The sequence below is a fragment of the Lissotriton helveticus genome, chromosome 8 (genome assembly GCF_964261635.1).
Source record: "Lissotriton helveticus chromosome 8, aLisHel1.1, whole genome shotgun sequence".
Taxonomy (NCBI): Eukaryota; Metazoa; Chordata; class Amphibia; order Caudata; family Salamandridae; genus Lissotriton; species Lissotriton helveticus.
Window position 1 is genome coordinate 49,750,487 of NC_136069.1, and position 23,740 is coordinate 49,774,226.

Here is a 23,740-nt window from a genome sequence, read left to right on the forward strand (position 1 = left end):
AATTGTTTTTAAAGAAACACACATATATAGGACTATCTATAGTTATATACACATACATATACCATAAAACCTTTTTCTAAAATATTTAGGATCTATATTTGAATTTTTCTCATGTTTTTTTAATATACCATTGTATAACTATATATTTTTACATACACTCCTAAAAATAATTAACAAACCACAAAAATTCAAAATATTTCTAATTTAATTATACAGTAAACAATATATAAAAATGTTTCACTAAAAATATATTAAAAATTACATACATGTATATATAAAATGAAGTACATTCACACATAATAAATATGTAAATAATACTAAAAAAAACTATTAAGCTCCAAGAATAATAAATCAACTATGGTTGGTGCAACAGTAGGGAAAACGTTGGACACCAAAGTGATACAATTTATTATTCCCACTCCAGTGTGTGCAACAGTAGAGAAAGCTTTGGACTCTGGAGGGGTAAAATTTACTATTCCCACTCCAGTCGGTGCAACTGCAGAGAAAGCATTGGACTCAGGAGGGGTTAAATTTACTATTTCCGCACTACTGTGTGCAACTGTAGGGAAAGCGTTGGACATGGGTGTTAAATTTACTTTTGCCATTTTCGTCTATTAAACAGTAGGGAAAGTGCTGGACTTAGGAAGGGTGAAATTTACTATTCCCACTCCAGTCGGTGCAACAGCAGGGAAAACGTTTCACTCTGTAGGAATAACGTACTATTCCCACCACAGTCGGTGCAACAGTAAGGAAAGCGTTGGACTCAGGAGGAGTAAAATTTACTATTCCCACTCCAGCCTGTGCAACGGAAGGGAAACCATTGGGCTTAAGAGGGGTAAAATGTACTTTTCCCACTCGAGTCGGTGCAACAGTAAGGAAAGCATTGGACTCAGGAGGGGTAAAGTTTATTATTCACACTCCAGCCTGTGCAACAGAAGGGAAACCATTGGGCTTAGGAGGGGTAAAATTTACTATTGCCACTCCAGTCGGTGCAACAGTAGAGCGAGAGTAGTCCAATTCAAACAACTTCTTTTAACAACTGTATTAGACTTAACAAATATGTAATTTCACAGTTAACATAATTATCAATTAAATAATTATTACAAATTAATTATAAATGAATTACAGATTACATAATTATCAATTAAATAACTAAAATTAATTCAAAATTGATTAAGAATTAATTCTTACCTTCCCATCCTGTACTCCTGCATACTTCACAATCCGTCATAACACTAAACATTATAAAAAATAATTACTTTAAAACCAACCTTATTGTACAAACTAGTTTAAAAAGCATTAACAATAAATAGAAGATATACAATTAAAACATATACTAAAACACATAAAAATTATATTATAATATTTTTGTAAAAGATAATATAGATATATTTAACATCGATATTACTTGCCAAAAACATTATTCTCGTCCGCGATATTCCTGCATCACAATATTTGTGGAACACGATATTAAAAACTCAATATTTCTGTGTCCCACTTTTTTTCTCGATATTTTGTCAGAATACCCCACCTTCGTAAACGTATTCCCTTATAGCTTCAAGGCGATTTTAGAATCACGATTTAAAAGTGGAGTAGGGCGGTATACATGTGGACTTTCAGGAGCCTTCTCATTCTTTAAAAAACTTACCACGTTTCCAGTGCCAAAGGAGGGAGGAATCAAAGTCTCCACCAAGGATAGATTTGGTTGAGCGCAATATGTAAATATATTAGAAACCAGACCCAGTGCTGGGCATTACTTATCTTCGCTACTATCAGCCCAAGTGTGCTGAATATCATTTTCTTCCTGGTCAGGTCAACCTCCCCGGGGACATCCAAGAGTGTGAAGTGGGGATTGTGTGGTATCTCTTCCTGAGTATGCGCTGAGTTCCCGAAGGATCATCCTCCAGTCCCAACGATTCGGTTGACTCCCCCCAGAGACTACGATCGAATGAGCCCTCTGTGTCACTCTATCTAAGACAACTAAGCAGGGGTATCTTCCTCATTTTATGCAGCCCAGATACAGCATGTGCAGGATCTTCTATTGGATCAGAGAGCAGCACACCCGTATTCCCACCTCCCGGGGTTGCTTCAGAGCTGCCTCCCAATCTTTGTCCTCCATCTCCCCCAGGCCTCGCTCCCAGCGCTGCCACAAGCACCACAGGTTATCAGTGATATTATTTATGATGGTTTTATAGAGTGTGGAGAGCACCCCTCTACCCAGTGGGTCTTTTATAATAGGTTCGCCAAGGGAGCCGAATTGGGCAAGTCTGTCCAGTCAAACCCCGTGAGACGGGCAGGTCTGAGTTGTGTGTATGTGAAGAAATGCGTGTGTGAGAGGTTATATTCGACTCATCCATTGTGGAAGTAGTGGTCCCATGTGGGGTCCACAATCATCTTTATTATTATGCTGTTGGCATAATAATGCTTTGTGTGGATTTCCTCCACAATTTAAATCTACTAATGCTCACGCAAGATGTGAGGGAGGCACTGGACTCAGACATGACTGTGGAGGTGCTGATGGCTGAGCTCCGAGACCTGCAGTTTGGGAAGCCGGTGGGCACCAATGGCCTGCTGGTGAAACTCTATAAGATGTGTACTGACAGGGTTGCTAAGCCTCTGTTGGACAAATTCCAGGTAGCATGCTAGGAAGGCTGCCTGCCATTAGACCAGTGAATAGACACAATTGTGGTAATCTACAAAAAAAGGAAAGCCGCTTCCTGCCTGTGGCTCCTACAGGCCAATATTTCTACTTAATGTTGAAGCGAAGATGCTTGTCAAGGTTTTGGCAGCTCGACTTTGTGAAGTGATCACCTCCTTAGTGCATCTGGACCAGTCCGGCTTTATGCCTCATAGGAACCTTGGGCGCCTATATGGGGTGCTGCATCTGGACGCCAAGATGCTGTTTTAGAGCATAGCATGGAATTATATGTTTGCTACATTGGCCAAGATGGGCTTTGGGACAACGTATTGTAAGTGGGTTAGGCGAGGGTACGAGTGAATGGTGTTGTGCCTCGGACATTCAACCTGTCCAGGGGATGCGTCGAGGTTGTCTCCGTTGCCTTTTTGATTTTCGTACTGGCCCTTGAGCTACTTGTTATGTGTCCCAGGACCCATTGATAGTGGTGTTGCGGGCGATTGGAGGTTGGGAAGAACATACATCTCTCTATGCTGCTGATGTCCTCCTGTATGTCGCTCGGTCATATTATTCGATAAGTAGGATCCTACATATATTCAGTGTTTTTGGAAGCTACACTGGCTATCGAATAAACTGGTCCAAGTCACCAAGTTGGTCATCTATTTGCTGGCGAAGGGGCCTTGGCTCTCTGAAGACTGTGCAGAGCCATTGGTGCTGGATGTATTTCAGTACTAGGGCATCTATGTTAACCAAGACCTAGAGGAATTTCTACGCAAGAATGTGCTCCCCCAACTGGAACGACTACAGGGAGATGTGGCACATTGGCACAACTTGCATCTGTCACAGATGGGTAGGGCGTCTCTCTACAAGAAGATGACCCTCCCGCGCCGATTGTACATGTAGCAGAATACTCAAATTAAAATTCTGCTGGAGATATTCAGAAAAATTGATCAGGAAGTTTGCTCACTCCTATGAAATGGCTCTATCCTGAGATTAGCACTGAAGAAATTACATAAGAGGGTATAGGAAGGAGGACTGGGGGTTCCTGGCATGCAACTGTACTATTGGGTGACGCAATTGGTTGCGATCAATGATTTGGTCTCCTCAGACCTGCTGAAGCCAGCTTATAGATAGAACAGGTGTGCAGTGAGTAGGGAAGGGCACAAGGCTCTTTTGTACTGGCGCCAGAGAGAATGAGGTCTCCTAGAGCATACTCGGACGGTCGTCAGAGTATGTAGGGAGGCCACACATCTAGGTTGGTGGGGAAAATTAACGAGTTTAACCCCATTGTGGCACAGCGACCTGCTACAAGAAATAAGGGACTTTTCAGGCTTCTCCAAATGGGCATTAATAGGGATCGAACATTTGGGCGATGTCTGGAGGGGTCAGGTCATGGTATCCTTTACAGATCTCTGCCTAGAGTATGAAATGGCTGAAACGGAGCAACATAGATATATGCAACTTAACCTTGCAATAAGGAGGTATTTATCAGAAGGGAAGCAACTGCGTGAGGCATCCCCTTTGGAAGTCCGCTTGTTAACAGACCATTTACCCAACAAAGTAATATCAACCATTTACAGGAAGCTACTCAATATGTCCCCAGACCTACTAGTGCAATTACGAGAAGTGTGACTTGGGCAACATTGACGAGGAGTATTGGACAGAGGTAATTCAGAGCCCTGAAAGATTGCTATTTGGACTAGATTCCGACTATTCCAGTTGCGGATCCTACAGAGGTCTTATTATTCCAGAACAGTGCTATATACGATTGGGACTATAGCAACGCCTTGCCATCGAGCCTGTAACCAGGGAAGCACGTTTTTTCACATCCTGTGGGAATGTCTGAACATCCAGGAGTACTGGAAACATATAAACGATGTGATGGCTCAGGCGACGACTGACCGTCCCATTCGACACTAAATGGTTCCTTTTGAATCTCTTTGCGGATGGGGCCTGTTCCCGTTATCAGAAAATGTGGCTATCATTGGCGGCTGGAGTTGCAAAGAGGAATATAGCGAAGGCCTGGGTCGGAGAATCGACTATTATGTTTCAGATTTAGGCTGGTGCCAGAGAGCGGAACAGGTGGTCTACAAGAGATGGGGTTGCCCCAAGAATTGGGGAAGGTATGAGGGTCTTGGTGCGCTTTTCAGGAGTTATAAAAGGAGAAAGGGAGAAATAAGGAAGAAAACAAGAGTCTAAATAATAAATATGGACATCAAGAACTATATTTATTGAGGAAATGTCATTCTTTATTTCTTTGCTTCAGTTAAAAAGCATTGACAAGGACACCGACAACATGTTTCATCCTATCACACGGGGACTTCTTCAGGGCTGTTAAACTCATGCAAAACACTACCTCACACTGTACATAGACCCAAATACAAGTAGACAAAAGGTATACACTCTGAAAATGACACTATATACACAGACAACAAAAATTTATAAACAACATAGAACATTACATCAAGACAAGATAATCACGTAAAAACATTGTAGTGCAGAAGACCAAATTCAATAATTGTAATTCCATTATTGAGTAACAATTAGAAATTGTTATCAGATATATCAAACATTGTAATGCCAACCAGGGAAGCATATTTTTTCATGAGGATTTAATAGTCATCGAGTCTAAATCCTATGCTCTTAAGATATACTATTTTTTCAAGTGACTCCATCAATGATACAGATTGGGTAGCTTGAGTAGACAAGGTTTATATAAGCAACTAGAACGCATAATTCCTGTATTGCCACAATTTCTCACCCCAATCAGAAAGGATATTGTTGGGTTCGCAATCACAAAGCTCAGGATAGTCATCCTGAAAAAAGCTTTCCACAAGTAGCTGAAGTATATAATTTGCCATTCATTTGCGAAAGAGTCCTCTCCGTAGTTAGTGAGAGCACTATCTTTGAAATAAATATATATAAAGAAAATTATAGTGTAGTTGTAGGATCTCAACAACCCAACCAATGCAAACAGGCATGGTAAATGAGCCTGTGTACAATAGATATGCACCAACAATTCCCAAAGTAATGAAAGCCAGATGCAAGTCAGGCGTAAAACCCCATTTTCAAGAAAGTCATGATTCACCAGTACACCAATCAGGCTGGTGGAACTCAACTCATTGACAACACCAGAGTGTAGGAGACAAAGGAAAGGCTTTCTATACAACACAACAAATGCAATATTATAAGTAATTACTAAAATTCTCCCAAAGGTAGAGCAGTCCCTCTTAACGAGTCCCTGGAAAAGATAAAAACAAAGGAAAGCATCCACATAAGAACAACCTCCTTACCGAAGTCCAAATTGTTTGAAAAAAGTAAAGCATATTTGTGCCAAAATTTTGAATGTGTTTATCAAATTTCAAAATACTTTATTAAGACAAGTCTATCAAAGTATAATAGTGCCAAGTAGAATTATAATATTAGAGAGTGCTATCATTTTTTCAAATGTGTCGATGATTCAACAGATAAACCATAGATCTTCGAGTAGGTTCCATCGATGGTGGTACTGTTAATACTTTAAAATGCAATTCAATAAGTAACTGGTAACTTGGTAAAAATAATCTTTAGTTAAAATTTCGCCATTTATGGCTTGCTATTACTGTCTGATCTGCTTGGATAAAAGCCAATACTTTAATAAGCGATGATATAGTTCAATTTGACAATGGTCTTTGTGGTGGCTGGATTTCAAGATTCCTCCCCATCTTCGTTTTGTACTTCTAGGTTATTTCTTAGTTGCTTGTCTATACTCTTCATGAACTTTACCAGTTTAGTAATCTTTTGCGGCTGCACACTGTTCAGTAGGAAGCTAATGGCAGCTGGTAAAGTCGGTGTCCCCTCCTTAGTCCACAGATGCTGAAGCAATCTTCTGCTATCTTCCAGTAGTATAGGGCTTATGCAGAGCAGGTAAGTTATTGATTCCTGGAAGAGACCGCATAGTCGACATGTTTTCGACTCAGGTTTAACTGCACATGGAGGAGATGGATCTAATGATGAAAAAGAGCCCATCCGAAGCTGCAGGTATTTCATTTACTAATAGGAGGAAAATGGTTCCGTAATATGTTTTTGTGGACCTTCTCTGTCATAACAGCTTAGGACCAAGTGGGCATGTTCTCTTTTGGCAAATGCTCTTCGTCAGATTCAAGAGATTCTAGTTTTACTTTTCAGTTCAGAGCTCTTTTAAACTGCAGGTGTGGTAGTTTTGTTGCACATGTTTACACCTGTGCTTCTGAAAGGGCATGTGACAAGACATTTGAGTGTCTTGCAGTACAAGGACAAGCAACTTCGAGCCAGATGAGGTTTTTCAATGATCCTTGCTCAGCTGACCCTGTGGAGTGCAGGTATTTTATAATGCTAGCCTTCTGTACAAACGACTGGTCCTTTAGTGCAAATGCCATCCTGATCAGGGCTGGCATGGTTATTGAAATAGAGACCTTATCACTGCTCTCTGTGCCTCGTTTAAAAAGGCCCCCAGTTTCCCCGGGTAAGCCTCTGACCCGCATGACAATGTTGGCGCTAATTTGAGATTGTTTTCAGCAGTGCCTCAAAAGAAAACTTGTTGGTGCTCTTGAAATTTGTTCAAATGGCACATTGCAACGAGGCCAGTTTTGTTTTCAATGAGTTCAGATGCAATAAGTGACCTCCTTTGTTGTCTAACCAGCATCCCAAATATTTGTATTTATTTGCGATGGTTATCAAGATGCCAGTGACGATGTTTTTTCTTTTCCAGGCTGAAGATAATGAAGTTGTTTTTTTCATGATGTTTTTGTTTCTAGTTTGTAAGGCAGTGCGTATCTAAGGCATCCAACAACAATTGAAGCCCTACTGGCGTTTGGCTGATCAGGACAACGTCATCCGCGTATAGCAGAAATGTGTTGGTTGGCTAATTTTGGAGCCTGACTGTTCACTTGGTTTAATACAGGAACCAAATCGCTCATGTACAAGTTAAAAGGGGTGGGTGCTAATACGCACCCATGTTTGACACCTTGTTCCATTTAAAAAAAAAAAATTTAAACAATTTTTATTGCAGACTCAAAAGTATACAGTCATAATGACAATTCCGCCTGTATCAGCTTATCGCCAGTTCTCATTCCTGAACAAAAGTACACACAGCCAATCAGCCCACATCCCGGAGGCAGGGCGGCGACAACTAGGAATCCGTACAGAAACCAGGCGAGAGGACTACAGCAGCAATATGCACTTGACATCATTACATTCAGGCTTGCGTAAAAGATCTGCTTTTCTTCACCTACCCAACCCCAACCATTAACATGTCCCCCTCGGCCTCAATAAAGAGTAGTGAATCAGTTCAATGTCCTTTGCCTCATCTAATGGGACTCACCCAACGGGCCCTACATCCTGCCACCACCTTTCTAACCACTCTCAACAATCATCCTCACTCATTCGGCAGAGGCCCTCCATCGCCCCACCCTCTACCCACCCCCTAGTGTCTCGCCGGTGTGAGCCGAATTCAGGATGAAATCCCGTTACTCAGGAGCTGAGGGAACAACAGTCACACAATTGTGCGTCACCTGGAATCATCCATTAGTCTCAGTCTACCTGGCCTCTCTCCTGTGCGTGGTACTCATGCAGTGCACGTACTAGACCCTCCCACGCCCGTGCCGCCTCCAGGCCCTTTTCATCAGCTGTGCGGGTCGCCTGTCGAAGCCGGACCATACTTTCACTTCTCGTCCACTTTTCTAGTTCCGCTGCCCAGCGCCTACTGGACGGGCCTTCCGGCGACTTCCAGTGCCAGGTGATCTCTCTCTGGGCCAGAATAAGTCCCAAGTCCATGAATTTACTGGTGGTCTTCGTTTTCTTTGTGTGTGGGAACCAAAGTAGTAGACAGGCTGCTTTATCGAAAATCATCTGTCTATCCGTTACTCCCTTCAATATCTCGCCCACTTCCGTCCAATACAGGCCCAGCTTCGGGCAATCCCACATCATGTGGTCTAGCTCCGCCCCTGGGAAGAAGCACCTAGGGCACGCCGCCCCCTGCTCATGGAAATGCCTTTGTATCTTGCCTGGTGTTAAGTAGGCCCTATGTATTACAAAGTAGTGTACTTGTTGGAAACGGGCATTCCTGTATCCCTTCCACGCCCTCCTCAGGATTTGACCCCAAGTTGCATCAGGTATAGGCTTCCCTACACTCTCCTCCCATTTCAGTTTCAACGTCATAAGGGGTGTCCGGTTTTCATGAAGCATTCGGGAATGTAAGCACGTAATCGCTTTAAATGTCCCTGCCGACATCCCCACATATTGGCACGCCATCGTGGTCGTAGGTTCCGATTGCCCCACCGTCCAATGTTTCTTTATGGTCGCAGTCACAGCCATATATAACAGGAAACTCCCAGCCGGGATTCCAAATAGGTCCCGCACCGCATGGAAGGGAAGTAACTAGCCGTCGACGTATAGGTCACCCACCATGTGGAGCCCCATCTCTTCCCATTCCTGAAGGGGGGACTAGTCCCCTCCATGTGGTAAGGCCGTCAGCATGCCCAGAGGTATTTCTGGGGCATACGGATGCACCACTCCTGCTCGTTTTTGACTCGAGCATCAAGTCTCCTACATCAAGGTGTTGTTGCAGTATAATATAGGACAAGACATGTCTCTGTATCCCCGTCCCTCGGCGCAGGTCAGGGCCCCTACATTTCCTAGCTACGTGTTGCGTAAGGATCTGCAGCTGCGCCGCCAAATAATACAATTCGTAATCCTGCACCGCCATTCCCCCTTCCGCTTTTGGCCGACGCAGTGTGTCCAACGCCACTCTTCTCCTTCCGCTCCCCCACAGGAACTCTATAGTAAGGGTCCATAGGTCCTTAAAGAACCGAGGCGGGATCCACAGTGGCAACGTCCTGAAATAATACAGGAGGCGCGGCAAGGCCACCATCTTAAGTAACGCCACTCTACCAACCACCGACAACGGGAGTGTGGCCCAAAACGCCACCGAGCCCCTCAGGGCTCTAATGCAGCGTCCAATGTTGCCCTCCAATAAGTCTTCAGCCCTATGATAGATCCTCACTTCCAGGTAGGTAAAGCAAGAACCCTCCCAGACCACATCCACAGGTAGCGGCGGCTGGGGTGTGTCCGCCCTCAGTGGGAAAACACAAGTCTTACGCCAGTTTACGCCGAGACCCGACAGAGCTCCAAACGTGTCAAGCATTGCCACCGCCTTCCTCAATGCTCCAGCCGTGTCCTCCAGGAACAGCAAGAGATCATCCGCATATAGCGAGATACAGTGGTGCTCACCTCGACAGGCGATCCCCTTATAAACCGCCCCCGTCCTAGCGCGAATCGCCATGGGTTCGATCGCCAACGCGAACAACAGAGGCGATAGGGAACACCCCTGTCGTGTACCCCGTTGTACCGGGTACGCAGTTGATATCACTGAGCCCAGTCGTACCCTGGCGGTGGCCGAGGAGTATAACACTCTAGTCCAGCGCCGGAACCTGGTTCCCATGCCAAACTTCTCTAGTACTTTATCCAGGTAGGCCCATTCCAAGCTATCAAATGCCTTTTCTACTTCAATTGACAGTACTGCTGGCCAGTCATCCGGTTCTAATTCACTCCCCAAGACACGTACCAAGCGGCGGATATTAACCGAAGTGTTCCGGGTGGGGATAAAACCAGCCTGGTCTTCGTGAATCAATGTCGTCATATACGGTAGCAATCTGGTGGCCAGGATACGGCTCAAGATTTTATAATCCACCGTCAACATAGACAGGGGCCTGTATGAAGTCACATCCGTACTGTCTCTCCCTGGCTTCAACAAGGCACCACCAGAGCCTCCCGTTTAGAACTGGGTAGGCAGCCTCGTTGCAGTGCTTCATTATAAACTACCAACAACCGGGGTGCCAAGGTATCAACGTATTCAGCATAAAATTCTACCGGGAAGCCATCAACCCCAGGAGTTTTCTTCCTCGCCATCTTTTTAATTGCTCCCCTAACCTCAGCCAGCGTAATCGCGGCACCCAGGGCCTTAGCGTCCTCATCCTCTAGCTGCGGAAACCGAATCTCCGCCAGGTGATCCTCTATGTCCGCATTCCCCGCCACCAATTGACTCCGGTACAGGGTCTCATAATACTCCGTAAAGCACGAGAGGATCGCCATCTGGGAATAAACCGTGTCCCCTGATTCCGTCTTCAGGCTTAGGATCGAGCACCCCCTAGGATCCGGGTTTGTTAGCCTCGCCAGCAGAGTACCCACCTTGTCACCCTCTTCATGGACCCTTGCCGTGTACTGTTTATAATCATAGCAGCGCAACCTTTCAGTCTCCGCCGCCACTAACTCCTTAGCTTCCAAAAGCTGCGCCTGCAACACTCCCTGTTCAGGTCTACGTTGTTCTATCTTCCTCAGCTCTTCCTCTGCCTTCATGACCTCCTCTAATACCACTCTCCTGACCCCGTAGCGTTTACCAATACACAGGCCCCTCACTACCACCTTAAACGCGTCCCACTCAAGCCTTCTCGAAGAAGCTGACCCCTCGTTAGCTGCAAAGTACGTCTCCACTCCTTCTTGGACCTCAGCCCTAAATACCTGATCTATTAGCGTGTCTGGGTTCAATCGCCAATTGGGAACCGCCATTCTCGCCCGCTGCCAATGGAGAGAGAGTAGCTGGGGATTATGATCAGAGATGGTCCTAGCTAGGTATTCAGTGTGCGATGCCATGTTAGCAGTGGTAGGGTCACAGAGGATCATGTCGATCCGGACATGCAGTTCGTGGAGCGCGGAGAAGGAGTAGTCCCTTTCATCAGGGTGTTGCCCACGCCACACATCCATCAGCCCCCACTCAGTCTGCCATTCCAGTCTCCGCCGAGCCACCCTACGTACTACGGACTCTGCCATTGGTGGGTGTGACCTGTCCAAGATAGTATCTGTGATGGAATTAAAATCGCCTCCTAGTATTAATGGCCCCGCTAAATAATGTGCCAGTACACCCGAGACGGCGTCAAAGAATCGTGGTTGGTCCACATTCGGAGTGTAAATGCTGCAAAGTGACACCTCTCTGCCATATAGTCTCCCCATTACTCCCACATATCTACCCTCCGGATCAATTATCTGACTCGTGACCTGAAATGGAGTTCCAGCCCTTACCCAGACCAGCACCACCCTCGCATGAGCTGAATATGCCGTACCAAGGACATGCCCCCTCCAGCGTCTCTGCAGTGCTGCACATTCCAATTTGGTAAGATGGGTCTCCTGTAACAATGCAATCTGTATCCCACGTCTCACCAAATACGCATGTACTTTGTAGCGCCTGGACATAGTATGCAGTCCACGCACGTTCCAGGTGATGCACTTCAGGTCTGGCAAAGTCACCTCCCCCAGCACCACTTCCTTCACAACTCTCCAGCCCACACCAGCAGCATAGTGACCCCCCCCCAACACCCCTGAAAACACCCAACGCCCACTTCCCCAGAACAGGAACCAATAGTCGCGCATCAGTCCCTATCCAAACCTCAGTAACCATTCAAACAAATCTACCCTGCAGTAGTCACTGCAGGTTGCCTTAAGGGCAATGGGAACGTGGTGATGCACCGACAGGCGGCAGCTCCCGCCTCCGCCCCTCGCTCCATGATCCCGCCCAGTGACTCATGATATCTACAGCAATCAAAATGTTACCACACATTCCTGCTCCTCCAGTAGTCGGCCCCAGGCGGCACTCCACTGTGAAAGCGAAGGGCAAGCCGATCACAAATCGTCCGCTGTGCGGGGAGTCACCTCCGGCCCCACGGTACTGTCCACATCTGATAACTCAGTCCCTGATTGTCCTTTGTCGTCTTCTGATGCTGACCTTCCAGTCTGGTCGTCCGTCTGCGATCCAGTGATTGCTGCCGTCGCTGCTAGCGCTCCCTGTTTCTCCGCCGCCATTTGAGCCAACAGTAAGGCCTGTTGGGTTCTATGTCTCTTGCGGATGCGTTGCGATTGGCGCACCCTCACTTGCTTGGGCCGACCATCGGCATTCTTGCCCCTTCGATCAGTGCCCGCTCTGTAGGTCTCAAGCCAAGACCAGGCATCCTCAGGTGATGAAAAGAACTGCGTCGTACCATCCAGGATGATTCGCAGCCTTGCCGGAAACAGCAGTGAGTATTGAATCCCCTCAGTTCTGAGTTCCTTTTTCACCGCTAGGTACGAGGCCCTACGACGTTGAATATCCTGTGTGTAGTCCGTAAATATAGTGACCGAGCTGTTCTCCACCTTAAAAGGTCCCATGGAGCGTGCATTGTGAATCAATAGGTCTCTGTCTTTATAGTGGAGGACACGAGCCACCACAGGTCTAGGTGGGCGCCCAAGCAGTGGTGGTGCGGCCGGGACTCTATGTGCCCTCTCAAGAGTAAAGAAGGAGGATTGTCCTTCCGGGGCCACCTGTGACCTAAACCAGTTCTCCAGGTAAGAGATCATATCCGTCCCCTCAATTTTCTCTGGCAGGCCGACCACCCTCACATTGTTGCGCCGATTCCTACTGTCGGCGTCCTCCGCCCTTCTCTCCAGCGTCGTTAGCCGCAGCAGCGCATCTTCCAGCTTCCGTTCAACAGTCACTACCGCTGGTTTCAAGTCCTGCACCACCAATTCAGTGTCTTTCACCCTGTCCACCAGCTTCGAGTGATCAGCTTTCAGGAGGCCCAACCCCGTCGCGACCTGCGCAATGTCGTTATACAGGGAGTCTTTGGTTGTCGTGATGGCCTCTAGGATCTGATCCAGGCGTTTGTTCAGCCTCCTTTCAGTTTCCGTGCCCTCCACCAGCTCTCCACTCTCCGAAGCAGTACTCTGCGCCGCACCGTCCCCATCTGCAACTCTCGGTTTCATCTTGGCTGTCACTCCTCCCACAGAGCCGCCCGTAAGCACCTTCCACCGCTGTCCCTGTATGTTCAGGCAGCGCGAGGCTTTTCGTCCGAGGCCAGGAAAATGTCTTCAATTCAAGCCACGTGTCGCGCCAGCAAGGCTGCGGTCTCACCGTTGATACGGAGCCACCTCTGCCGCGACCCCGGGTGTAGGGCCACCAAATCTATCCTTGGGCCACTATGGTAGGTGAGGGCCCCGTCTGCGGTGGTTATCCCAGTAACGACCAGCTCCGTCGCTGGCGGCCCACCCCTGCCACAACCGGGTCAACACTATGTTCAGGAAGGTTCAGGGGTCCACCCAGTGACCCACAATAGATCGCTCGCTACCAGTGTTATTCCGCCACCGGTCCCACTTTTAGTTCCTCCGACTCTAGGTAGCAGAGCCAGGCACGCCGTGGTCCTGTGTCCCACTTCCAGGTGTCTGCCAATGCGGATCCCTTTGCAGGTCTAGAAGGCAGCAGGCCTCCGGCGTCCCCCTCCGCGCCCTTCCCTGGAAGCGCCGGTTCGAGGGTGTCAATTATCCCAGCCACTCACCAGCTACCAGCCGATCGCGCGGCGCATCTATGGGGGGACAGTCCCTGTGTCGCCTCAGCTCCTGCCCCGCTGTCGTTCCCCAGACAGTGCGCCTGAAGCGGTTCCTGTCCGATTGCCCTCCTCTGCTGCGGCCTCCAGCTCTTCTGCAAAAGACCCGTGCCAGCCTGGGTCTCGGCCGCCACCGAGCTGCACCCACTGGGAGCCCCAAGGCCCGCCTCGTTGTCCGCTTCAGGGCGCTAAGCACTGGCCCTGTCTTGCGAGCGCCTCAGCTCCTTACCCCTCTCGGAGCGAAGTACACCGCCTCCTCTCGCCGTCACAATAGGCAGCCGCCATTTTGAGGTCTCCGATGGGTTTGCACCGGTAACCGTCCGTGAGTTCCTTTCAGGCGTCCTTCTCCGGGTCGTTCGAACCCAAGCGCGCCGTCGCCGCAGCTCCACTCCTGACGTGCTCCAGCCGATCAGGTCCACATCGCAGCTGGCAGGCCGGCTCCACAGAGCGCCTTCACTTCGTGGCCGCCGCCATTTTGGTGGCTCCGTCGTCTCTCGCCCGGTCCGAGTCCGCGAGGGTAATCTCGCTCCATGGGCCCCTTCTCGAGGCAGTTTCGGGCACCGGGTGAACACCAGGTGTTCCGATCCAGATATCGACGCTATGAGTCACAAAAGAGCCCTGTTTGCAGGATTAATTAGGGATTGAGCGCGGAGCTATCGGCTCACGCCGCCTGCTCCATCGGCGCTCAAGCCACGCCCCCCTTTGACACCTTGTTCCATGCTGATTTTTTCCGAGACCGCGGTGTGTCATCCTAATTTTACTCAGCCCCGTGTGTTGGAATAGAGCAACATGATTCCTTATAATAATGGCTCTGGATTTTCCAGGCTGTAAGTTTTGTCCACAATAAGCGACAATTGACTCGGTCAAAGGCTTTACTGTAGTCTGTGAAACAGCAGTACAGCTCTTCTTTTTTCTGTATTTGTTTGGATACAAGCATCCTTATGGCCACCAGATAGTCTATAGTGCAGACCTGTGTTCTAAACCCAGTTTGTTTAAGGGAAAGTAAGTTGTTTGTCGTTGCCCAATCTTGTAAATCCACGAGTAGCAACGAGGCAAAATATTTAGCCTCAGTGTCCAGCAGTGCTATATGTCTATAACTGTCTGGAAGCGAGATGCGTCCTTTTTTAAACATAGGATGAAGAATCGAGTCTTGCCAGGATGGTGGCACTGTGTGCTAAACAATGCATTTCTTGAATAAATTTTCACGTATTCCTGACCAGAAGTCGATATCATGTTTGTAGATTGATGCTGGGATGCTATTGGAGGCTGGTGCACTGTCTCCTCTACTTTTTCGAATCAATGTTGCTATTCTGCATGCTTCAAAGGTTACGGCATATTGGTGAATTGTAGCTGCAGTTGGTATTGAAGGGAGCTGTGCAACGTTTTATTTGCTTAAAACTGGAACGGCATTGGGCTTTGTAAGAGCGGCTTTGTATAGCGTGGTAACATGTTTTTTCCATTTTTCTGCAGTAACGTTGTTTCCATTTGTCGCAATGGAAGCTGAGCCACTGTTTAGCCTATGTATGATTGTCCAGAAACGTCTTGCATTTTTGCACCAACATGCCATAATAAATTCGGTTTGGAGCAGTTCCTCGCGTTCTCGTTTGGCTTGCTAACTTAGTTTTTTGTACAGGCTGCACAGGGATTCTACCAAAGCGAGCAAGTTGGGATTTGATTGTGTTTTAAGTGATCAACCCTTCTTATTCAGTGTTCTTTTTAACAGGCTCCGCTTTTTTGTATGCCAGGGTTTAGAGTCTGTGAAACTTAAGGTAGCAGAGCCTTGTTGGTTGCTAGCCAAAGAGGCAAGTAACTTTCGTACTAGGCTCTCCCAGTCACTGATGGTATTGATTAGCGGCCTCTCCTGATCAGATAGTGATGTTTTCCAAATAGCGTACTTTGTAGAGATTTCCATGCTCCATTTAATTAGTCTCCAGTTATGTTGTGATTCTTTTGCCCCCATCACTATTAATGATGAGTTAGTATTTATTGAGGTTCGTAATCCCCAAACCTGTAGCATATGATCGCTTTCACTGCGCAACCGAATGGAGTAAGTTTGAATGAAGTTGAAGAGAGTAACGGATATGAATGTGTAATCCTGACCTCTTTATTTATTTATTTAAAGAGTTTTATAAAGCGCGAACAAGATCCTAGCGGATATCAGAGCGCTACACAAACAGTAAATGTTACATATACAAGCCATAAGAAATAGATCAACACAGCAATACAAATAATATAAAAAGAAAAACAATATAGTTATATTTGGCATCATTAAGTAACTTGTGTCTCTTTGGACAATAATGAGTAGGGCGGGTCGGTTGGTCTTCTGTAGAGCAACCATTCAGTGCTCCCATTGACAATGCCTCGAAGGCTGCAATTAGGGTATACCCCAGAGAGTCCACTCTTTGCGAATGTAGGAATACGTCACTGGATGTCCCCTGTATTATCTGCCATGCTTCAATAAGGTTTCTGTAGCAAATTTAAATTAAAGTCTCCGGTTAAATTGTGTTCTTGTGTGGCCAATTTTTGATTTCCACACATTGTAGCTATAAATGGCCCCTGACGTGCTCCCTGAATTTAAAATCTCAATATGCAGAGTAGAAAATTGTAAGACCCCTTCGTTCCGTGACCCTTTGTATGTACCCTGGTTGCTGGGGAACAAAACTCACAGGATCCTTTTATTATTGTCTCCTTTTGAATGTGTTTATCGGTAAAAGCAAACAGAAGAATGGTCACTGTCAAAGTGTGGTGTGACCTAAATCAGGTATGCATAAAACATTCACATCTTGTCACCAAACTGGCCATAACTTGGTCAAAATATTCATAGAGAACACATACCTACACGTTTTCAACTACTTTATGCCATAACTTTCAATGGAGCTCGGGCAAGTTATTTGGAAACAAAACAATCCAAAATGACAAATAGATAAGGGACTAAGTAAGAGTCTACGGCAAGATAAAAAGGGAATACTTTTTTAAAAGGGGAGGGTGTTTGGTGGGGCAGGAACATGAAGCGTTGTCAACAGCTCACTAGTATGTCATCCCGCTTCAAATAATGGTAAGTCCACACGTCTCAGCGAAACCAGCATGTACGATTTATGACACTTGAGAGTAAAAACATGCCACTGGAGACAGAAAACGCATTGGCCATCTTGTAACAGCTAAAACAGTACTGTTACCTGATTCGGGTGGATTATCTCTTCTCCTAATTATACCGTAAGTATTAATTTTACTGTACGCGTGTTACCATATCGTCGTAAAATGTATCTCTCTGTCAAATCGGGTTACTTAACACAATGTGAACTCCTTAAAGCCAAAAACGGCAGCCATATTGAAACAACTACCTGTAGTTACTAAACATGATGAAGGATATTACTCCAAATATAAACTGATAATGATGGTGATCCGACAGTTAATGTTACCCAGTTTTGTGAAGACCGCCTCTTATCCTAATCATACCATAAATATCTTTATTGCTTCACTCTCGTCGACCCATCCCTGTATTTAGTTAGGAAATGTATCTCTCATGCAAATCAAGTTATTTTCAAAATACGGACTCCTCAAGAAAAAATGGCGCTAATCTTAGAGCAGGAGAAAGTAGCCACTAAATAAGATCAAGAATATCGATCGAACTGCAGTTTTAGCCAAACTAGCATACACTGGTCTAACGAACACCTCGTCGCCCTGTTCATGTCCTAAGAACAGACTGCCCGCTAGTAGAAGTAGTAAAAAATTTAATTTTAGCCAGAACTATATGGGCTCCCTTATTTCCTAATCATACTCTGTCTGCAGATTGGTACACCATGCTCTGTGGTATAAGATAACCTCCCAGTTAAAGCATGTTAATTGTATGATAGAAACTCTTCTAGAAAGGAAGAAAAGTTATGAAAGGAAATTAATTCTGAGCTGAACCAATTTCTTCTTGGATGCCTTTGTGAGGATTGCTCCTTTCACCTTGTAATCCGAAAAGATCACTAAGATAGTTCTAGGATACTTTGCTTGGGTGGAAGCTTGTACAGTAATTATATGGGCTTCCATTATAGTTAGGTCTTGCTTGTATTCCCGCAGTACATTTGAATTGAACAAACCCTGGATGATTGGAATAGAGCTCACGGCATCCTCTTTGCATTTGGTACATGAATACGCATGTTGGAAGTGATTCTTCAGGGGCTCTTGTTTTTCAAGCAACACTAGTGCCCTTTTCGGTTGCTCAACTAATTTAGTAGTATTGTGGATTTTATCATCACAATTTTGACACTTGCTGTTCCATTTCTTCAGTTTGAACATATAGCTCAATCATCTGTTCCTTCATACTGCCAAAACTTTCATCTCATTCGCCATCTCCAGCTAGGTTGATTTTAGCTCTATTTATACTTCCTCTGATATGGCAAAGAAGCAATACATGTGTTTGGGGGCTGAGTGTTATGTACCCCTACAGTGTCTGCGACAAGCTTATGTCTATTGTCTATTGGTCGCTGCAACCCAATATTCTGTAGATTCTGAGCTCCCACTTCATGTCCATTTAGTTTAATGCCAACTGTCATGATCTTCACAAGTGTAATTGGTTGCAGCTTATGTAGCAGCCTTATGTGGCTTGAATAATGCAAACACTGCTCATTGATCTGCCCTCTCGTATTAGCCTGGCATTGAGCTTCCTTGGATTGCGCAGATATGTCGTCCCTAGAGGCGACCTCAGAAGAAAGAGAGTGCTTATGTTGCTCTGGTCTATTGTCCTTTGCTACTTCCAATTCCGTTTCTAGTAAAGCTGTCTGGGGCTCACAAGGGTTGTTAGCCACCTGAGCCCCTGAAATTGATAGAGCCGTATAAGGTAGCTTCTTGTGGTATGTCTGGGATTGTAGTAGAGATAGGGGCTAAAGGGCTGCTGGTGTCAATCCCGTCTGCCAGTCTCCCTTCTAACTTTGGTAAGTCTGCAAGTGGGAGGCTTGCTTATTGGTGAATCATACCGTTCTTGATTACAATGGTGCTGGAGTCCCGGTGTCATATGATTCACACTTTCTTCCATTCCTCATGACCCTTCAGCCACTTTTAGGATATGATGAGATTGCTTTTCTGTTTAGTGTTTGAAGATTCCTGCAACTTAAGAAAAGATTACTTACCTTTTAACACTAATTCTCAGTGAATGGTAGTTTATTTAAATGCAGTAGAAACCACTCCACAGCCTTGGTGGAGTCACCCAAATTGAATCTTCATTATTCTTGTGAGATTAATTAGGCTCTCAAAATGAACTGAGCGGATAAGTGTCACTGTTCTGCACAGTGGAATTACATATCTTGAGGCATTCTTAAAGTGACGGAGCAGTTTTGCTTCTATGTTCTGTGTCTAAGATGTCCTTTTCCTTTCATGGTATTCACATTAAAAAAGGGAAAAAATAAATATTTTGGGTGGCAAAGCGTTTTATGCTTCTTAGACACTTTTCAGTTACTAAAGGAGTTTTAATATTTGTCAAAGATTTAGAGTTATTAAAAGGTAATATATGTAAAGCAAATGCTGCCTTTTCTTTTACTTTTCCTTTTCACTTTATTTGCAGAATTTCTCTACTTTGAAAATTGCTAATTGATCATAAGAGTTGACTATTAACCCTTATGAATTAAAAACAAAACTTTTGATAGAGAACTGTTATAGTTAACATTTTTGTTTTCCCAGTATTACAACTGTTTACTTGTACAATTTAATATTATGAACGTGTTCTTTATTTTTTAGAATGATTTGCAATTTATAATTTGACTTCTCTTCATTCTGCAGCCATCAAATCAGAAACAAGAGATATGAATGTGAAAGAGTCTGTTCCATGCTCCCTTGAAGAACGCCAAACTGTCCACAAGATTGACAAACATTTGACCTGTACTCAGGATGAAAAGAGATTTAACAAGAAAACATTTCCTGTGGTGTATCAAGGAATTCATTCAGAGCAGATATCTTTTCCCTACACAGACTGTGAAAATAGCTGTTCTGAAACACCTAGTCTCCTGAGTCAGAAAAGCTTACACATAGGAGTGAAACCTTTTCAGTGCACCATCTGTGAGAAGAGCTTTATTCAAAAGCATCATCTTTTAATTCACCAAAGAATCCACACAGAAGTCAGGCCCTATCACTGCTCTGAGTGTGAGAAAAGCTTTACTCGAAGAGAACTTCTTTTAAATCACCAAAGAATTCACACAGGTGTCAGACCCTTTCAGTGCTCTGAGTGCGAAAAGAGCTTTACTAAAAAGGAACATCTTCTAAATCACCAAAGTAACCACACTGGGGTGAGGCCTTTCCACTGCACTGAATGTCAGAAAAGCTTTACTCGAAAGGCCGATCTACAAAAGCACCTACGAACACACACTGGAGAGAGGCCCCATCGCTGCAGTGAGTGTGAGAAAAGCTTCACTCAATTGTCAAGTCTTATAGACCATGAAAGAAGCCACACAGGGGAAAGGCCCTACCACTGCACAATGTGTGAGAAAAACTTTGCTTCAAAGTCAACTCTTCTATACCATGAAAGAACCCACACTGGAGAGAGGCCCTACCACTGCACAGTGTGTAAGAAAAACTTCACTTCAAAGTCAAATCTTGTAGGCCATGAAAAAACTCATACAGATGTAAGGGCCTTTGACTGCACCAAGTGTGAGAAGAGCTTTACTCAAAAGTCATACCTTCAAAAGCATCTGAAAGCACACCATGGCGAGGGGTCCCATCGTTGTACGATGTGCGAAAAAAGCTTCAATAAGGAGTCACAACTTCTAACTCATCAAATAATTCACACAGGGGAAAAGCCCTTTAACTGCACTGAGTGTGAAAAGAGCTTTACTCACAAGCAGGGTCTACAAAAGCACCTACAAGCACACACTGGAGAGAGGCCTTACCACTGCACTGAGTGTGAGAAAACCTTTACTCATAAATCATATCTTGAGACTCACCTTAGAATACATACAGGAGAGAGGCCCTATCGTTGCATAGATTGTGAGAAAAGCTATACTGCAAGGATTCACCTTTTAAGACATCAAAGAATACACACAGGAGAGAAGCCCTATCACTGCACAATTTGTAACAAAAGCTTCCCTAATAGGTACCAACTTGTAACTCATCAAATCATTCACACAGGAGAGAAGCCCTTTCACTGCCCTGAGTGTGAGAAGAGCTTCACTCACAAGTTTCATCTTCAAAAGCACCTGAGAACACATACCGGAGAGAAGCCTTATCGTTGTACAGAATGTGAGAAAAGCTTTACTACAAGGTGCTATCTTTTAAAACATCAAATATTACATACAGGAGAGAGACCCTATCACTGCACGGCATGTGGAAAATGTTTTACTCAGAAACAACATCTACTAAGGCATCAAATAATTCACACTGGAGTGAGACCCTTTAAGTGCACTGATTGTGACAAAAACTTCTTCAAGAAGTCAAGTCTCAAGGAGCACCAGTTAAAGCATAGGAAATATGCCAATCAGGGCAATTGAAGTTCCTACCTTCTCTTGCCCACCTTCACCTCAAAAAACAGGGAGGCTTTTTCCTAGTATTATGTTTAAAATATCACGGCATCGTTGTTGACAGCCATGTAGCTACATTGTAACAGGCATCACCCGAGGAAGCAAGCTATTTATCCTTAATATCAGACCCAATGAAAGTGGACTTTACGGCATATAAAAGGAACTAGTTTTATAGATGGTATTCTTTATGTTGCAAAGGTCCTAGGTGAACCCTGCGGAAGAAGCAGCGTGCTACAAAACACATGTTGGCTCCCTGTAAAGCACTAGTATTCCAAAAGATGTTGGGAAGGTTCCCCTGATTTCTTTCACAGGGAGGGGAGAGAACAGTACACCAAATTGAACCCTGTGCTTTTCTATGGAGAGCTAATTCCCAAAAATGTTTTAATCATGAAAAGTCTGCAGGGAAAGTGGGCTACATCAGTACATGTTATGTGCTACCTCTAGAGTAAAGATAAGTCAATTATAGATCGGGGGGACATGCAAATAAGGAATAATAAAAGATAAGAAGATAAATTAAAAATATATCACAAAATTTATTAGGTACCTCCCTATTAGGGTTACAATCTAAAATGAGTATATTAAAAAATCATCATAATACTATGATTTGTATACATAATTAAAAATCAATCTGATTATAAACATAACAATAGTCAAAAAACAGTCGACGCAGCGTTTCGGTATTGTGTGATGGTATCACCTTCTTCAGGACAATTTGACTTTTATATAATTATTTCAGATCTTAAGCTTAACGTCTTTCGACACCTTGGTTCTTAATCCTCAATGTGTCGTGCAGGTCTCAATACTGCTTACAGGCATCAATAAGTAATATCTTAATATGACTCTGGGTAATTTTCAATGGACGCGGGGAGCCACCTTAATCATGATTATTTGACTTGCATGATCCAGGGATCCGCACTCGGAATCTAGTATATTTTGCACTTCAATTATGCACTTCGATTTAGCTAATTGGCAGTGATCTCTGATGCTCTACCTCGCCTCTTGATATCCCGTGGTCATGGGGGGCCGACCTCTCCGTTTTTGTAAGTCTTTTGTCAAGAATCAGGCCTCCCTGCTACCTTCGTGTCCGGGTTTCCATTCCGAATGGAAACCCGGACACGGAGGTAGCAGGGAGGCCTGATTCTTGACAAAAGACTTACAAAAACTGAGAGGTCGGCCCCCCATGACCACGGGATATCAAGAGGCAAGGTAGAGCATCAGAGATCACTGCCAATTAGCTAAATCGAAGTGCAAAATATACTAGATTCCGAGTGCGGATCCCTGGATCATGCAAGTCAAATAATCATGATTAAGGTGGCTCCCCGTGTCCATTGAAAATGACCCAGAGTCATATTAAGATATTACGTATTGATGCCTGTAAGCAGTATTGAGACCTGCATGACACATTGAGGATTAAGAACCAAGGTGTCGAAAGACGTTAAGCTTAAGATCTGAAATAATTATATAAAAGTCAAATTGTCCTGAAGAAGGTGATACCATCACACAATACCGAAACGCTGCGTCGACTGTTTTTTGACTATTGTTATGTTTATAATCAGATTGATTTTTAATTATGTATACAAATCATAGTATTATGATGATTTTTTAATATACTCATTTTAGATTGTAACCCTAATAGGGAGGTACCTAATACATTTTGTGATATATTTTTAATTTATCTTCTTATCTTTTATTATTCCTTATTTGCATGTCCCCCCGATCTATAATTGACTTATCTTTACTCTAGAGGTAGCACATAACATGTACTGATGTAGCCCACTTTCCCTGCCGACTTTTCATGATAAAAATCTTTTGGGGAATTAGCTCTCCATAGAAAAGCACAGGGTTCAATTTGGTGTACGGCTCCCTGTAAAGGACTCGGGCACTTTTATCTCTGCTCTTGACTATAGATCTTGGCTCCTTTTGTTATAGATTCTCGCTTCTACGTTCTAGAGACTGTCACATCAGTTGAAAGAGAAAATGTCCAAAAAACAGAACTTCCAATTGGTAAAAAAGTTGTGTTCTGATAGTATGTGGAGATGAGATCCAAGTCATCATGTGGAGTACTAGAAGGACAGGAAGAAGAATAAACAAACAGTTTATGGATACATTTTTTAATCAATTCAATGATGGTTCACACGATTTATGTAGGTTGATATTTGTCCTTAGATGGTATGTGAAGATGAATTATAATA

At 44.6% G+C, this 23,740-nt stretch overlaps 1 protein-coding gene across 4 annotated transcripts in view; it reads left to right on the top strand.

Moving 5' to 3' along the window:
• The window catches only part of LOC144772342 (uncharacterized), a 148,332-nt gene extending 126,417 nt beyond the window's left edge, over nucleotides 1–21,915 (top strand). For all 4 annotated transcript variants that reach the window (XM_078656594.1, XM_078656597.1, XM_078656596.1 and 1 more), the window contains one exon: nucleotides 19,819–21,915. In XM_078656594.1, the coding sequence (XP_078512720.1) occupies nucleotides 19,819–21,518 (1,700 nt within the window). In that variant the 3' untranslated portion in view covers nucleotides 21,519–21,915. The remainder of the gene's footprint in view (nucleotides 1–19,818) is intronic.
• Nucleotides 21,916–23,740: the final 1,825 nt, after the last annotated feature.